This window comes from Dendropsophus ebraccatus, chromosome 5 (assembly GCF_027789765.1).
Source record: "Dendropsophus ebraccatus isolate aDenEbr1 chromosome 5, aDenEbr1.pat, whole genome shotgun sequence".
In the NCBI taxonomy this organism is placed as follows: Eukaryota; Metazoa; Chordata; class Amphibia; order Anura; family Hylidae; genus Dendropsophus; species Dendropsophus ebraccatus.
This window is the reverse complement of record NC_091458.1, coordinates 32959611-32972384: the sequence shown is the minus strand read 5'-3', so window position 1 is coordinate 32972384 and position 12774 is coordinate 32959611. Positions and strand designations below refer to the sequence as shown.

The 12774-nt window shown below is 39.5% G+C and overlaps 1 protein-coding gene across 2 annotated transcripts in view; it reads left to right on the top strand.

Annotated features, from left to right (window-relative positions):
• LATS2 (large tumor suppressor kinase 2) overlaps positions 1-11260 on the top strand; it is a 45463-nt gene extending 34203 nt beyond the window's left edge. For both annotated transcript variants that reach the window (XM_069969824.1, XM_069969825.1), the window contains 4 exons: positions 2651-3233; positions 4087-4269; positions 5081-5187; positions 6474-11260. In XM_069969824.1, the coding sequence (XP_069825925.1) occupies positions 2651-3233; positions 4087-4269; positions 5081-5187; positions 6474-6968 (1368 nt within the window). In that variant the 3' untranslated portion in view covers positions 6969-11260. The remainder of the gene's footprint in view (positions 1-2650; positions 3234-4086; positions 4270-5080; positions 5188-6473) is intronic.
• The last annotated feature ends 1514 nt before the right edge of the window (positions 11261-12774 follow it).

The window sequence follows — 12774 nt, the reverse complement described above, 5'->3', positions numbered from 1 at the left end:
CCCCCATAGTGTTTCTCGGTAAATAAGTAAGTAAATAATCTACCCCGAAAATAAGCCATAGCCCCTTTTTGCTGAGAAATAATATAAGACCCTGTCTTCTTTTCAGAGAAACACTGTAATAGTAGAGACTAAAGGCCTATGTATTAAATGTATGTAATATGTATTAAAATCATAAGGGGCCTCCGACTCTCCACTAATTGATGCTGATGGTGGAGATAGGAGTCGGGTGAGATGAAATTTCATATCTAACACCTTTTGTTTTCGGAGGAGTTTATGTGGACATATTCTTAGCGTTGACTTCAGAGACAGCTTTGTGGTTCCGTCAATAGTGTGGCCACATGTAGGTAAGAATAATATATTATTCAACATAAAAATATGTAGTTAGGGAGCAGACAGTTGCTGGATGGGTAATAAGAGCCGGTGTTACATTCCCGGTGTCAGACATATAGACAGATCAGGGGCACCGCTCTAAAATAAATCATAGATAGATGAAGCGCTCACTTATCCGCTATTTTTAGAGATATTTTGCCGAAACATTTATTTAGAGATTGTCTAATAGTGATTGCGGAGGTGACAGCTGGAGAATGGGCTATATACGATGCAAAGAGCTTTCCTTCTGTCTCCAGTGCATGAAATTCATTGAATGTTTGCTTCAATGCTCCATGAATACACCAGACGCCAAATATAGGGAGTTATTCCTGGGGGTCCGTGTATACAGCAGGTAGTAGCTTTATGATAATACAAAATTGGTATTAAGTTTACATTAACTTTGTTTTCGGTAAATTCTTTTTTTTTTTTTTTTTTTTTTTTTTGTTGTTTTTACATTTTACATTCAGACTAGAAGCAATTTTTTAATAGCTTTGGAATATTTAGGTTATGTTCACATAGGTTGATTACGATGTGGCTTTCCAGTGAATTAGTTTTAGATTTAGGATAGCAGCAGTGCATAGGATTTATACTGATTTTAGAGATGAGTGAAACTGAAGTGTGCAGCATTTGATTACCAGTGGCTGAAGAAGTTAGGTGCAGCCCTAGAGAGTCCAGGAAAACATGGATGTAGCCTATGACCTTTGGCTATATCAAGGTTTCCCATGCAGCCTAAGGGTCCTATTACACAGAGCAATTAGTAGTTAGGTTTAGATCTAAATCAATGATCAATGACATACGAACGATTTTTCGATCGTTGCCTGCAATTACACAGAACGATTATAGTTTAAATTAGAACGATATAACGATTTTTCGCACGATAATCGTGCCGTGTAATAGGGTCCTTAGGGCTGCATCCAACCTCTTTAGCCACCGGTAATCAAATGCCACGAGCTTGCGGTTTTAGTGTAACCCAATGGTGCTCCAGGTTTGCTGATCTCTAATAGTGATCACATCCACACACTGTGCAAAAAATCAGCACATAAATGGACATCTAGGCCTTAGTTTAGGGCTTGGAATCGTGACCTGAGCAGCGTCTTGTTGTCATGTAGTCTGTTTACATGACGTTTTCCACTTACTTATTCCATCTTTTTACCTTTCCTTACTTCCCCCTCTTCTTTTTTTTTTTTCTTTTTTTTTCCTTCTTTTTCTCTCTTCCCTTCTTTTTCCATTTCCCTTCTTACAGGTGCTTTCACATGTACAGGATCTGCAGCAGATTTGATAGCCCAGATTTGATTTGCTTTGAAACTGCAGCTTCATGTCTGCGTCATCAAATCTGCTTCGGATCCTGTATATGTGAACGCACCTTCCCGCACTATATTATTTTCAAACTTTTGCCTTTTTCAGGCTCTTCTTGTCTCGCCTACTAGAAATTTTTTGATGACACCTCCAGTGCTGTAGTGCACATCCCTTATACTGCTTTGGTAGTTCAAGCAATCATTTAGTGTCATTATGTTATGCTTAACCATAATTGTGTTGCAGTTATATGTTGGCAGTGACATTTATATAACAATTGTTGTATGTATTGCTGTATTTCCTTTTATGACCTTGTGCAAATTGTTTGATAAGTTGGCGAGTAATTCTGGCGCAATTTAAAGTGGAGCCCGCTCTGCATACTCCACTTGAAGTTCTGCCTGTCCTATTAATTAAATAGGATGCCTTGTGCGCCCTCCATCCTCCACCGAAAGAATTGACATGTCAGTAAACATAAATGGACATCCAATGTCGATTTTACCCCTAATTGACTTTAGTTGGGGAGTCAAAGACTGTAATAGATTTTTTTTTCCCTAAATTTTTTGTAATATTTTTTTCTGCAATATTACTGCAATTTTTCTGCAAGGGATTGTGTCTGCATTATGTGCAGACAAAGTTATGCACACAAGTTACTTGTAGGCAGTCAGTGACTTCTTTGTGAGGGCTACATATTTCTTGAAGTGTAGGAAGTTGGACTAACTTATAAATTATTGAAAGATATTGTCTCTAATCCATGTTATGATTGTAAGGGACATATTTGACACAGGTGATTTACAAGCAAAGTGGGTTAAATAAAATTTTAATTTTTTTTTTATATAAATATATTTTTTTCCCTGACATGCAGAAAATTGGCTTCTACATTATGAAGGTTTTTGTCTTCTTCTGGATCAGCAGTGCAGAAGGATAAGCAGAACTAGATGGAGTTATAGCCTCTTTATACCTTGATGACTATGTATCTTGTATTTTATAGGCTGGGCTTTGTGAAGCTGTCCAAGAGCAGATGAGGAAAATCCTTTACCAGAAGGAGTCCAACTACAACAGGCTAAAGAGAGCCAAAATGGACAAGTCCTTATTCGTGAAGATCAAGACGCTGGGCATCGGTGCTTTTGGAGAAGTTTGTCTGGCAAGTAAAGTGGATACCAAAGCTTTATATGCGATGAAGACCCTGAGGAAGAAGGACGTCCTCAATAGAAATCAAGTGGCCCATGTGAAAGCTGAAAGGGACATCCTGGCAGAGGCCGATAATGAGTGGGTGGTGAAGCTCTACTATTCCTTCCAAGACAAAGACAATTTGTACTTTGTGATGGATTACATCCCCGGAGGAGATATGATGAGTCTTCTCATACGCATGGAGGTATTTCCAGAACACTTGGCCCGGTTTTATATTGCGGAGTTGACACTGGCCATAGAGAGCGTCCACAAGATGGGATTTATCCATAGGGATATTAAGCCCGATAACATTCTCATAGATTTAGATGGACACATTAAGTTAACAGATTTTGGACTTTGTACAGGGTTTAGATGGACACATAACTCAAAGTACTACCAGAAAGGTAAGTGAGTTTATCATTTACTATACATTCTCAGCAAAAGACGGGATATTCAAAAAAGGGATGTCTTTGTTTTTATGTGTGTAAACAATATCCCTAAAATAAGAATTGCTTACTCCCTGATCCCTGCTGCCATCATTCCGACACCCACCAGATTACTACTGTCCTTCACTTCCTCGTCCCAACAGGAAGTGTTGCCATATGCCATCTTTGTAAAAGGCTTTGTCCCTTTGAGAAAGATTAATAGTATGAGGGACCTTAAATTTTACATGCACCCCCTGGTAGTCACAGCAATAGCCCCATTCACCTCCACTTCTGCAGTCATCAGAGGATACCTCTTTACCTTGCCAGTTGGTATAACATCCCAACATCTTTTCCAAGCAGCATAGAAGGATACTCTTCTTTACCAACGGAGATACCCAAGAGAGGGCTTTACTTTCCCAGTCAGAGTGTATTCCATGTACTTGCACCGTAGTCATAGAAGAAATCCCAGACGTCTCAATAGGCTACCCCCACTCATTTCTAGACTTGGTCTCCCTCCCTAACATAAGTTTAGTCCTAAATCTTCTATGTGGTTGCTTATTTGTCTGCTAGCCACACAATTTGTCGATTAAACTAAGAAGAAAAAAATCGTAGTATATGAAGTCAATTCAGCACATAATAGAAGTTATAGCATATGTTGTGATATGTACAAAAGAATGCAAACCTATTACCAATGTATTCAAGCTTTTAACTATGACAATAAAAACTCATTTTTTTAGCTTAAATATGTGTGTATTACACTATAACTATATAATACATTGGGGAAAAACACTGAAATTGCTCCATTAATTCCAGATTTGTATTCTTTCTTTAGGGAATCACATTCGACAGGACAGCATGGAGCCCAGCGAGCACTGGGATGACGTGTCCAACTGCAGATGTGGCGATCGTCTGAAGACGTTGGAGCAAAGGGCAAAGAGACAGCACCACCGATGTCTGGCCCATTCACTAGTAGGGACCCCTAACTATATTGCCCCAGAAGTTCTTCTACGTAAAGGTGAGTAGCATCAAAAGGAATGTGTCACCTAGATTTTCGTTTACTGATTAGATTCAGATACTAAAACGTATTTTATTCTTATCCGTTTCTTTTTTCTAATTTTTTTGCATTTCACTTTTTGCACATTATGGGGGCTGCCATCTTGCCTGAGCTGTTGTTAACAGCATTTAGTGACATGCTTTACATCAAGACTCATGGACATAGACAACAATAGACTGTCTGTCCCCTTGAGCTGAATGTAAAACATTACTGAGCGTGCTCTGTGACCTTTAAAGAGGTCATTCCACAGGGAGCTGCTACAGACACAACAGCAAGCCTCAGCTTAATTTTAGCCCCAGTGGTGAGAAAGAAAACTGCAAGATATCAGGATTATTTTATAATATAGGTAGAAAAATAGATACCTGGAAAAAAAATGTTCGCATTGAATAAGATGTCGTTTGGTCGTAGCGAAGAAATAACAATCGCAAATACGATCATAAGTAACGATTATCGTTCTATGGAAATGAGTGAACGTTTTCAGGTCTTTCGCAATAGCGGTCGTTTGAGATCGGTAACGATTATACGAACGATAGTCTTTCGATGGAATAGGGCCCTAAGTGAGAACACACTAATGATCAGCTGTTCGCCACAAATATGCCAACAGAGTCTGCTGGCCGTGGTGGGAAAGACTCCTTTAACACTCTACAATGTTCATATTGTGCCCTGTTTAAAATGAGGCTTTGTATACAGTATATTGAATGAAAAGAAATGTACTGATCAGCAATCTGAGCACAGAATTTCTCCTATAACACGTTGTGCTGTCACTGTGCAGGATACACGCAGCTCTGTGACTGGTGGAGTGTGGGCGTCATCCTGTTTGAGATGTTAGTCGGTCAGCCTCCTTTCCTGGCACCCAACCCAACTGAGACGCAGATGAAGGTAAGAGCCAAGACTTCCTTACATCTCCTACGGAAATCTATATTTAGAGACCTTTTTCTTTTTTTGGTCACCATTTGCTAGAATATGAATAATAAAGCATATGAGATCCAAACTTCTTTTTTTTTTTGTTTTACAATGCCAGCTTTAGATGGTAAGCTCTTGTAAGTCCTTTGTTACTCTGTAATGTCTGGTTTTTGCTTGTACCTGCACACTTATTATTCTAAAGTTCCAGTGGGAGGAACTGTATATATAGAATTGCAGAGATTTGGAGACCAAGCCAGTGTCATTTCTTTAGGTGAACGATTATTCTCACATCAAAAGTTGAAACCTATATTTTTCATAATGTTATGGCATATCCTAATTATCTGCCATTATTGTATTACATAGCAGCACACCTTCAACCACTTGATGACTGCCTGTATATGAAATATATCCTTACAGTCTAGAATGGACCATAATCATGTGAAAATGTGCTGGTTAGGAATGAGTTAATTTTCAGTATTGTGGACATTTCCATTATTTGGTATTCTTCATCTGGATGGGACAGTGATCTCCGTGCCATCCATGCGGTTCTATTATAAGTCTGGGGGGCCGCTTAGATAGAGGTGCCTGACTGGTGGGGGTGTCAGCAGCGAGACCATGACCAATCAAAACTGACATATCCCTTTAACTCGTGAAAAGTTTTTTGTTTTTTTTTTAAGATGGGTACACTTCAAGAAGTCATGTTGAACCAATAATAATCAATGAATAAAATAGAAAACAGTGTCTCTCATCAAATGGCATATCATCTTTATTAATTCATCACACAAAATGGGTATTCAGAGAGATCCATGCAGAGGCTTCCCACAGGCGAATGCTGTTATGGGTTTGTGTTTTATCTGGCCTGTCAACCAGCAATAACAGCCATCTTTGATCCAATATGGTTTGATCTCGAAGAATAAAGTTGTTATCATTTTGCAAAACTTTTGAAACGTCAAAAGTTTTGATCAGTCGGGATCTGGTTCTTCAGATCCCCACGGGGGAGCACATGTCTGAGGACTTCCTGCTCAATTCTATAATAAATTTATGGAGTCCTGCGTCTGCAATCAGACAAGCTGTGTGCTTCTCTTGGCTTGTTCTTGCAAACGGTGGGGGGTCTGAACACCCAGTCCCCAACAAATCAAAACTTTTGACGTATCCCTGTGACATATGAAAAGTAAAATAGTAACGCTTTGAACCTTCAGTTTTTTTTCTGTCACTCTTATGACCCTGTGCTTTGACACAAGCTTTGTTTTCTCCTTTTAAAGGTAATAAATTGGGAGAACACACTGCACATTCCCTCCCAGATCAAGCTGAGCCCAGAGGCAACTGATCTGATCACCAAACTTTGTTGTGCTGCCGAGAACAGACTGGGCAGGAACGGGGCAGATGAAATAAAAGCTCACCCATTCTTCAAGTCCATCGACTTCTCTTCTGACATCCGTCGGCAGCCGGCACCTTACGTCCCTAAAATCAGCCACCCAATGGACACGTCCAACTTTGATCCAGTGGATGAAGAAGGCCCTTGGAATGAGAGTGGGGACAGCACCATGGCTTGGGATGCCCTCATGTCTTCTAATAACAAGCACACAGAACACGCTTTCTATGAATTTACCTTCAGAAGGTTCTTTGATGACAATGGTTATCCTTTCCGCTATCCAAAGCCGTCTCGGATGGAGCCCTCTCCGTGTGAGGAATCTAAGGAAGAAACTCAAGAGACAAAGTCAAGTGAGACAGAGAATTGTCAACCTGTCTATGTATGAAATAGTTCACTCCTTGGGTAAAAATCCTTTCCACTTGTACCCATGACTTCTGGGTGGGATTCCTGAAGATTGTTCTCAACCCCTTGCCATAATACAGAGGCATTGAGAACAGTCCGCTTATCGGGATGGATGCTGAGTATTGGATGGGTTTGGTGCTTCTTGGCATCCCACCGTCTGTACCTTAATACGAGAGCCATCACGTGTAGACAATAAGCTCCCAGCGAATAACCAAAGAGCGTGGTACCTGTACCATGTGGCACCTTCTTGGCATTACCCCTGCCAAGCTACAGGCTATCATTATGAGTGGATTTTTACTTGCCCTCTGATGCAGCACAATTTACTCTTTTTTTGCATAGCAATAACCTTTAGCTTCTTCGGCTCTGGACAAAAGCCTTGATAGACGATTGTCTTGAAACTTGGTGACTGCATCTTGGTTCCTTTTTGTGAAACTTTGGAAAGGGGTCCAGCATTTTCAAAAAAAGAAAAAAAAAACTTTTATGTATGAGTGAACTGTGATGTGCAGGTGGCGCCCGTGGCCGGGGTGGACTGCAGTGTGGAAGTACTACATCCGCTGCTATACTTTTTTGTTCAGATATATTTTTACGGATATTGAAGGAGCTTATTCTGCCTATTTTTTTTAAATATATATATATATCTTAAGACTTCTGTAAGAGTTGCTGAAAATCTCAACCATTACCCATATATTTGTCCAAAAGAGCACTTATATATTTTCCAGTAACAGCTTGACCCTTGTCGAGTTTTATCACGGCTTATCCGGCTACGGTTCATTTGCTGCTGTGCAGGTTGTTAGAAAGGCTGAGACGTAAAATCAGGGTTGGGACAGTCTGCAGCTTGATGGATGGTAAGTCAATAGGATCTGTCCGCAAAAATATCCGTCATGGCTGCAGTATGAATAAAAGCCATGAGGTTTGAGAGCCTAACTTAGAGGTTGAATTGAGTTTGTCCAGGGTTAGTAAAACATGGCTGTTTTTTTGTGGGTTTTTTTTTCTCAGAAACAGTGCCACCTCTGTCCACAGGTTCTATGAGGTATTGCAGCTCTGCTATGTTGAAGAAAATGGGGTAAAGGGATTGTCCAGTCCCAAAAATACTTATCCATGGCTCAGGTTGGCATAAACTAAAAGAAGTTATACTCCCCTGCCCTGATTCCCCCCTAATCACAAAAGTGCCCAAACCACCGCCGAACAGGACTTTCTGTTGTCTGAGAAGTCCTTTAAACTGTAATATTACGCACAACCTGTGGAAACATGAGGCAATTGTTCTGGAAGAAAGCAGCCATTTTTTTTTTTTTTTTTTTTTTTTTTTTTAATAGAGGAGCAGTTCCCCAAAGAACAATCAGGTCTAGTGATGCTGCAAGTTTTGCTTAAAGGGGAAATCTTGAAACATCATAAACACTTCTAGCATATGCAAAGAATATGCTATAAATGCTGACAGCCATAAGCTATTGATCAAATGGGGGTCCTCTTATTCTGTGCAGTGATCTGCTTACTAGCCATATCTTGTATCTCTTGCCGACTTGAAAAGATACAGCCATGAGCATTCACACCCACAATTCTCAAGGAAGCAGCCGCAGCAAATAAGCCTTATCTTGTATATTACGGTGCTTTGCAACTGTAAAAAAAAAACTAATAGAAAAACTATCATTTCCTACTGTGCTTTCCAAATGGATTACTTAAAGGGAACCGTCCCCCTGAAAATCTAATCTTTAGGCATCATATTATAGAATAGGTGGAGCTGAGAAGATTGATATATGTATATCATTGTGGGAAAAAGATACCAGAGGACGGTGTTACTTAAGGATAGGACCACCCCCTGGACTCCTAAGCATGGAAAGGTCAGAGATTTCAATCAATAAATGACAAGTTATGTTAAACCTTATCCCACAAAGATATATATATCTCAATCTGCTGCTCTATAACATGATGTTGGTAAATCAGACTACATCTACAATGTAAAAGGTTCCTGTAAAAAGGGTTGTCCCACCAGCAGCTGACCTGCAACACCTATCCTTTATGTGCAGGATCGTTCATTATGATGATTCTGTAGAGACCCCCAGCAATTACAAAAATGGGGGAATGGAAGACCCAGGGCCCTCAGTCTCAAGACTGCAGCATGTTCCAGCAGTATACATTTAGGCTGGGTTCACACTACGTTTTTGCAATCCGTCTTTGCAATATGTTGTTTGAAAAAAACCAGATGCAGCTGTGTGCATCCGTTTTGATCTGTTTTTTCATTGACTTCCATTATAAAAAAAAAAAAAAACGGATCAGTTTTTTTTAGACTGACACAAAAATGAGGTTGACCACGTTTGTGTCTGTCAAAAAAAACAAACAGATCAGTTTTTTTTTTTATAATGGAAGTCAATGGAAAAACGGATCAAAACGGATGCAAAAAATGGATTGCAAAAACGTAGTGTGAACCCAGCCTTACCTCCTATGTCGTAGAAAGGGCAAACATATTTGCCAGTAAGCTGTACAAAGAGAACAAACCTCATCCGAACCCAAACTGAACTGGATTGTTTGGCTGTTGATTGCTCCGGGTGTCTGGAAGACTTTTCCAGGCACATAGAGCACTTTAAAAACAGTGTTAATCTAATAAAAAATGCACAAAAAGAATATAGGCACACTCACTGATCCCCCACTGATTGTTTGACACCTTTCTTACTTGTCTACGCTGCTCCTAGCCCTAGAATCAAACTTTTACAAATGATCCCAGTTTTACAATATGGCACCCGGCTGAGAAACTACATCTCCCATCATGCATTGCACCTCAGAGCCGACTGACGGATCTGCAGTTATGGACAAATATAGAGCACGTTGATTTCTACGGGTCATAATTGTGGCTCCCATTGAAGTGTATGGTAGTGTCCGTAATTTTTTGTGGACCTGTAATTTTTACAGAAGTAACATCCTTAACATACACAAAAAATACAGATCACCTTAATTTAACTGTCGCCTTCCCATTTTTTGCGGATTGCGGACATAATATACGGTCCTAAAAAATTACGGAAGGCTTTTATCAAATACTGACCTAGTGATTCGGTTCGGGTTCAGCCGAGGTTTGCTCATCTCTAGTCAACCTATAGACTGTACCACAGTGAGCCCAGCTGTGTCATTTTGTTATTTGATAAAAATGTAAATCACATCCATAGAATTTTTTTTTTTTTCCCCCTTTTACAAAAAGCTACAATTTTTAGGCCTTTTAAGAAAACCCTATCAATGGAATTCACTAACTCGTGTAAATTGTAAATGAAAATAGATTTATATATAAAGTTTTATATCTATATATATATATTGATAAAGGAGATTGCACCTCAATAAAAGAAAAAAAAAATTGCAACCTAACGTAGGAACGGTCTTTAACCCCAAAACATGTGACATCTTTCTTGTGCAATATGAGTACATTATATTGTTGTTTTTTCCTTTGTTATAAGAGTGTTTGTGCCATTTATACAGACTCCTCCTTTGTGACTTGGCTGCTCTGTATCTGCCTGGTTGGGTTTTTGGTAGAACGTGTGAGAACGTGTTTGCATACTGCGTGGTTTTGACTCTTTTTTTTTTAGGTTTTACTGTCCCCAGATTCACAGGCCGGTTCTGTGAGACTGTAGGAGGAAGTAGGAATTGTGATGTAGTGATGTGTATAATCATTGTGTGTCTGTCCGTGCAAAGTCTGGACCGCGGGGTCATGAGCGCGTTGGAAGATCTGTTATTTTCCTCCGTACTTTTTTTTTCTCTTCCGCAGCACGTCCAGCTTTTCCGCGAGGAGAGAGGAAGGTGGCGGCTCTCTGGGGCTTTGCAAGAGAATGTTGATGTATTTTGTGTAATATATTCTGTTAAAAAATAGATTGTTCTGTATGTATCTATATAACCACATTGAACTGTACCGGTCACCTGTGTGCGGTGTTGTCAGACGTTTTTTCCCCAGATCCTTTGGGTGGTTCCATCAACATGGCTGCCTCCACCGCTGACTGGTGACGTGTACACTGCAATAAGTGAATGAGTTTGATCCGCACCCCTCTAAGGCTTTTTTGTTATCAGTTTTAATATATTGCTTATGTGGAAGCTGCTTCTTCACTAAATGTATTTTCTATTTTCTTTTTTTAAAGAATCCTAGTGGATCAAGTGCATGGACGTACAATGGGGGTCATCCTGTGAGGATTACAGGGGCAAAATGAAATATAAGAAATGTGCTGCATCAGTCATTTAGTTAGATGCAGCAGAGTTGAGTTTGGGCTTAGCCTTAGGACAGGGATCGGGAACCTTCGGCCCTCCAGCTGTTGCAAAACTACAATTCCCATCATGCCTGGACAGCCAAAGCTAAAGCTTTGGCTGTCCAGGCATGATGGGAATTGTAGTTTTGCAACAGCTGGAGGGCCGAAGGTTTCCCATCCGTGTCTTAGGAGATTGCACAAAGTAGATGATTGGCTGGTCCTGACCCGGACTGCAGCTAGATGAGCCACCTTTATGGTGTGTAGGCTCTGGAGTCCATCAGGCACTGCTGCATCTGTATATATGTCATGTAGAATGTCACGGATTTGTTACAGAATGGCCCCCATTGTCTGCCCCATGCCTAACGTTAATCCATTGTACGTGCCATACGCAAACACCAATAACTAACAGCATCGAGGAAGAAGAGAATGTATCACACTCTAAATAATTTGTATCCCATCCTGTCATGTTGGGCTTAAGGGAAACAATTATTTACAATAAATAATAAAATATATAATTTCTATGTATGATACATTGAATAAATCTCTTTATTTTAACATAAAACCTTGTATCTAAATTTGTACTTGTATGGAATTGGAAATCTAAAACCTGCAATGGGGATTTAAAAAAACAATAACAAAAAACATGGCTTTAACCCTTTGAGGACCAGGCCCAAAATGACCCAGTGGACCGCGCAAATTTTGATCTTAGTGTTTCCGTTTTTCCCTCCTCCCCTTCTAAGAGCTCCAGCACTTTCAGTTTTTTATCTACAGGCCATGTAAGGGCTTATTTGTTACAGGAATAGTTGTACTTTGTAATGGCGTCATTCATTTTACCATAACATGTATGATGGAATCCCAAATATATTATTTATGAAGATATAAACTGGTGAAATCGTAAAAAAGAATGCAATATGGTAATGTTTGGGGGGTTCCTGTGTCTACGTAATGCACTATATGGTAAAAGCGACATGATACCATTACTCTATAGGTCAGCCCGAACACAACCACATGCAGGTTACACAGATTCTCTAATGTTATATATTTTTTTTTAAATGAAATCCTTTTTTTTGGCAATTAATTAATAATATAATGGCCCTATTGTGAGGCTTATAACGGTTTTATTTTTTCACCTATGAGGCTGTATGGGGTGTAATTTTTTCCACCATGATCTCTAGTTTTTATTAATACCATATTTGTGAAGATCGGATGTTTTGATCACTTTTTATTAATTTTTTTTATACATAATGTAACATAAAATCGGTAATCCGCGCACTTTTTTCCCTCTTTTCGTGTACGCCGTTTACCGTTCGCAATGACGCTTGTTATATTTTAATAGATCGGACAATTACGCACGCTACGGTATATTATATGTTTATTTGTTTATTTATTTTTATATGTTTTATTTATATAATGGGAAAGGGGGGTGATTTAGACTTTTATTGGGGGAGGGGTTTTGGGGTTGTGTGTTAGTGTTTTTAACTTTTTTTTTTTTACACATTTAAAGTCCCTTTGGGGAACTTTTTAGATACAGTACTTTGATTTGTACACTGATGATTGCTATGCCATAGGCATAGCATT